At 38.3% G+C, this 4,783-nt stretch overlaps 1 protein-coding gene across 1 annotated transcript; it reads left to right on the top strand.

Moving 5' to 3' along the window:
- Positions 1-713: 713 nt before the first annotated feature.
- LOC128491630 (olfactory receptor 11L1-like) lies at positions 714-1,652 on the top strand. Its single transcript, XM_053463947.1, has one exon. It carries the CDS (start codon positions 714-716, stop codon positions 1,650-1,652), a length of 939 nt encoding a protein of 312 aa, XP_053319922.1.
- The last annotated feature ends 3,131 nt before the right edge of the window (positions 1,653-4,783 follow it).

Genomic DNA, 4,783 nt, shown 5'->3' with positions numbered 1-4,783 from the left:
TTCTCCATATTTATTCGAAGCATTCAAATACAGGGAAATTTTAATACATATTTAATAAAATTATTTTCTTTAACCATGCAATTTTTTTTTTGTATTCCCCCCAGAGTGAAATGAGGGTCTTCTTCTTGGTATCTTATTGTCTGTATTTGCTTCATATATCTAAGGCCCTCCTTAAGTATATGCAGCAATAGATACGTTAAAGCATGGACCTCTGCTTCCGACTTATTTTAAAAACACATTGGCACATTCTCGCGCAATATTTTATTTAGTGTGTTCTCAGACGTCCCAACCATGACATCATGATGAGCTTGGGATTCGGGGGAAGGGCCGGTACATAGCTTTCTGTAAAGCCTGGGACTGCCTAACAAACTCTTTGGCTCAATGGTTATTTGGGAGATAATGTGGCATTTTTGTAATCATATTAAGATTACATTTAAGAAAAATAAAATAGTACATTAACAAAATGTGAAACATATTCTTTCTCGAAAGATACAATTTAAGATAATCTATAAAATATTAACATGATGCAAATAAATCATATTAATACTGAAATCATACATTTAAGTATTTATTTATTTGAAGTAATACATAGATGTCAAAAAACATTTTCGTTATTTCTTGTGATTTAGATGGATTTAGATGGATTTCAATGGGATATATATACACACACACACACTTACTGCTTTCTCCCATGTTTCTTCTATAACCAGAAGATGACGGAAGGAAACTCTACAATGATCACCAAGATCTTACTGCTGGGATTTGAGAACCTTCACAGCTTGAAGTATTTATTTTTCATTGGAATCTTTCTAGTTTATTGTTTGGCCGTATCTGGGAACGTCTTCATCATTACCTTGGTGTCAACATGCAAGAAGCTACACTGTCCCATGTACATCTTCATAACACAGGTGTCTTTCTTAGACATCTTGTTGATCACAACCATTGTCCCCAACATGCTCCACATTGTACTGAATGAAGGTATCTCAATATCATTCGTGGGCTGCATTACTCAATTTTGTTTCTTTGCGGGTTCAGTAATGGCAGAGTGTCTACTTCTAACAATGATGTCCTATGACCGGTATTTGGCCATCTGTACCCCACTGAGATACACGTCTATCATGGACTTAGTGCTTTGTGTGAAGTTAATCGTTCTGTCTTGGTTGTCTACCTTTATAATGTTGCTGATCATAGCTTTAACCATTTGTAGCCTAAGGTTCTGTGGCCCACATGTAATTAACCATTTCTTCTGTGATTTTACCCCTCTTTTAGATCTCTCATGCACAGATACCTCTATAGTACACATGGAAATCTTCATTGTGTCTGTACCTATACTCGGTTTACCTGTAATAGTCATCATTCTATCATATATCTACATTATCATTACAATCCTAAAGATCCCATCTATTACAGGAAGGCAGAAGACGTTCTCCACCTGTAGCTCCCATCTCTCTGTGGTTTCCATATATTTTGGGACAATAATGGGCATTTATTTGTTACCACACGAAAGATCATCACTGGTCACAAACAAAGTCTTATCCCTTTTTTACACCGTGGTGACCCCATTTGTTAACCCTATCATATACAGCTTGAGGAATAAAGATATCAAAGGTATAATTACAAAAATAACCAATAAAATGAGCATTGGCTATTGACTAAACTACAGTTTATATATGGACTTACAGAAAATAAATGTTCTATGCGCATTTTCTTCAAAATGACTCAATATTTATTTAATCTCTTTCTTTTTTTCAGGAAACTACTTTTTGAAATTAAAGACATTTTAATGTATAATATCCAAAAAAAAATATTTTACTGTTTAAAGTAGACTTGGGCACAAGGGGGCTTCGTGCTCGTCTTCGTAAAAAAAAAACAACTTTGTAATTCGCGAATATTCACCCGTTCCTGTCTTCTCTTCGGGCGAATATCCGTTTTTTCTTCGTTTTTTTCCGGTTAAGGGGTTAATACGGGGTTAAAAAGGGGTTAACGCGTACCGCAGCAGCTCTGGCGTCAGTAGTTTAAATGTGCGTATCAGCAACTCTATTGGTCGCCAGCAGGGGGCCTCCTGCTGGTGACCAATGAGCTCACTACCATATATAGCTAATATATTCTCGGGCAGAATATTATGCTACTCAATGTAAAACCAACAGAGGGCAGCATTCTGTCCGAAGATATATTAGCCATATGTGGCAGTGTGTTCATTTTCATTTATTAATTATTTAAATAAAATATATCCCCATGATCCGCTGGTCTCCCTGATGCAACAGTTAAATGTCTGCACTCGCAGACATTAACTCTGTCAAACCTGCAAACTCTTTTTTTCTATTTATTTTGTTTTTTTTGTAATTAAACCATTACACGAAAGGATCATGGGAATATATTTTATTTGAATAAATGCAAATGAGCACACTGCCGCATATGGCTAATATATCTTCGGACAGAATGCTGCCCTCTATTGGTTATACATTGAGTAGCATTGTTCCATATGCTTGATATCCAAAGTCATTATGCTACTTAATGTAAAACCAACAGAGGGCAGCATTCTGTCCGAGAATATATTAGCCATATGTGGCAGTGTGCTCATTTGCATTTATTCAAATAAAATATATTCCCATGATCCTTTCGTGTAATGGTTTAATACAAAAAAACCCAAAATAAAAAGAAAAAAAGAGTTTGCAAGTTCGACAGAATTAATGTCCGCGAGTGCGGACATTTAACTGTTGCAGCGAGGAGACCAGCGGATCATGGGGATATATTTTATTTAAATAATTAATAAATGAAAATGAGCACACTACCACATATGGCTAATATATCTTCGGACAGAATGCTGCCCTCTGTTGGTTTTACATTGAGGAGCATAATAACTTATTAAGCTACTCAATGTATCTTACCAATAGAGGGCAGCATTGTGTCTGAAGTTGTTGGTCGCTGGCACAGACTTTTAACTGTTGCAGCAGGGTCCCAGGTTTTTTTTTTTTTTCAGCATAGCAACTACTGGTAAGGGGTGACCCTATTGCACGACCCTTTACCCTACGGATTTCTGATCCCGTTATCCAACGCAGCATCGCAGGGGTTAACGGGAGCGGAAATCAGGAGTTAAAAAGGCCGTGCGAGTGAGCCTATTGGTCACCTGCAGGGTCTTCCTCTGGCATCAACCATTGGCTGATGCCAGAGGAAGACCCTGCAGGTGACCAATAGGCTCACTCGCACTGCCCTGTAACCCCTGACTGCCAACCTGAGGATTTCCACTTCAGTCATCTCCCGCGATGCTGTGAAGATAAGGTAGGCTAGATGGGGAAGGGACCGGGAAGATTAGTAGACGAAGGCGAAGATTCTTCGTGTGTGTGTCTTCGTCTTCGCCTACGTTTTACCGGCACTGTCTTCTGCGTGTCTTCGGAACGAACACGAAAACGCACTCTTCGTGTTCGTTTTCATGTTCGCCCGAAGACGAATGCACAAGTCTAGTTTAAAGTATAACATTTATGTAGTCATATTGAATCGAAAAAGATATGACAGATCTGCATGCTTTTGAAGGCCCTTGAAGTCAATGACTGCCAAAGGTCTCAATTACATGGAGTAACCCATAAGATCCTACCTGACTTCTTCATGAAGCATTAAGATTTTTTTTTTTTTTACATTTTTCATCTATGACAAAAGGGTAATATTTATATCAGGCCTATTCATTAAGAATGTGAGCTGAAAGTTGAGGGTTCTGGGTCAGGGGGCAACTAAATCGATGTGAAATGCATGAAGTCGCAAGCCTTTGCAAATGCACAAATAACAAAGCAACTCATGAATCCGCCAAGAATATTTTTGTTTGTGACCTCAAGAAACTAGAATCAAAAACATCTCCATGCATAAACTTGGGGTTCATCATGTGAGTGCATGATAATCTACATGCGATAGTTGTGAGTGACATTGTAACTTGACCTGATGTCAATCTTAAGTTGATACATATCTATGATTCATTTCACCAGAAAACATCTGGGAGAGAGAGAGGTATCTAAAATGTTAGAGTCTTGCAAATATGGAAAAATGACACTGGTTAAAATGTCAGGAACCAGTTATGGTCCAGCAGGAGGAAGCAGCGCTAAAGATTATTGCTCTAAAGAATAGAAATGTCATACTTATTTTGCTAACAGAGATATTTCAGCACACGGTACACATATTATACAGTTACCAATGGTAGTTCATTCTGTTATCCTGGTAGTGGCAATGAACAATACGTGATCAGGTCATTACTCCTAGTCATATGTGTTTGTATATCATCAAGCTGTCAAATAGATGTTGGGTCTGCACATGAGGACCACCTTGTCTGGATGGGGCAACCATTTTTTCTATGGTTTCTTCTACCAAGAGAAGCAGCATCATTGGCTATCATGGACTCATTGGAAATGACAGTACAAAAGTTCATTATATTGTCTCCATATATACTTACACTGTAAGTTGAAACTTGAACCACTGTAACTTGAACCTCACATGTCCTCGTCTGTAACTGGCAAAATTAAAAGTCACAGATACTTACAAGCCCTCCCAAAACTAGCATTTTAGTAATGGCATAGTGATGGCACCCCTCACGCTGCTCCCATCACTATGCGGCCATCAGATTGTTGGAAATCGAATCTAAACGGCCGCTGGGTGCTGATGCTGCCGGCAGGCGCTACTTTAATACTTTATTTATTTATTTTTAATATGGCAAGCTGGTCCGGCGTATTAAATAAATAAAAAAAGGATTAAAGTAGCACCATAGGAGGCCCCTTCCATGATCATTGTTTCCCTGCACCTT

The sequence above is a fragment of the Spea bombifrons genome, chromosome 4 (genome assembly GCF_027358695.1).
Source record: "Spea bombifrons isolate aSpeBom1 chromosome 4, aSpeBom1.2.pri, whole genome shotgun sequence".
NCBI lineage: Eukaryota > Metazoa > Chordata > Amphibia > Anura > Pelobatidae > Spea > Spea bombifrons.
This window is presented reverse-complemented; position numbering and strand designations above follow the sequence as displayed.

Coding starts and splice junctions, on each gene's coding strand:
- LOC128491630 (XM_053463947.1), top strand. CDS start 714: ATGACGGAAGGAAACTCTACAATGATCACCAAGATCTTACTGCTGGGA.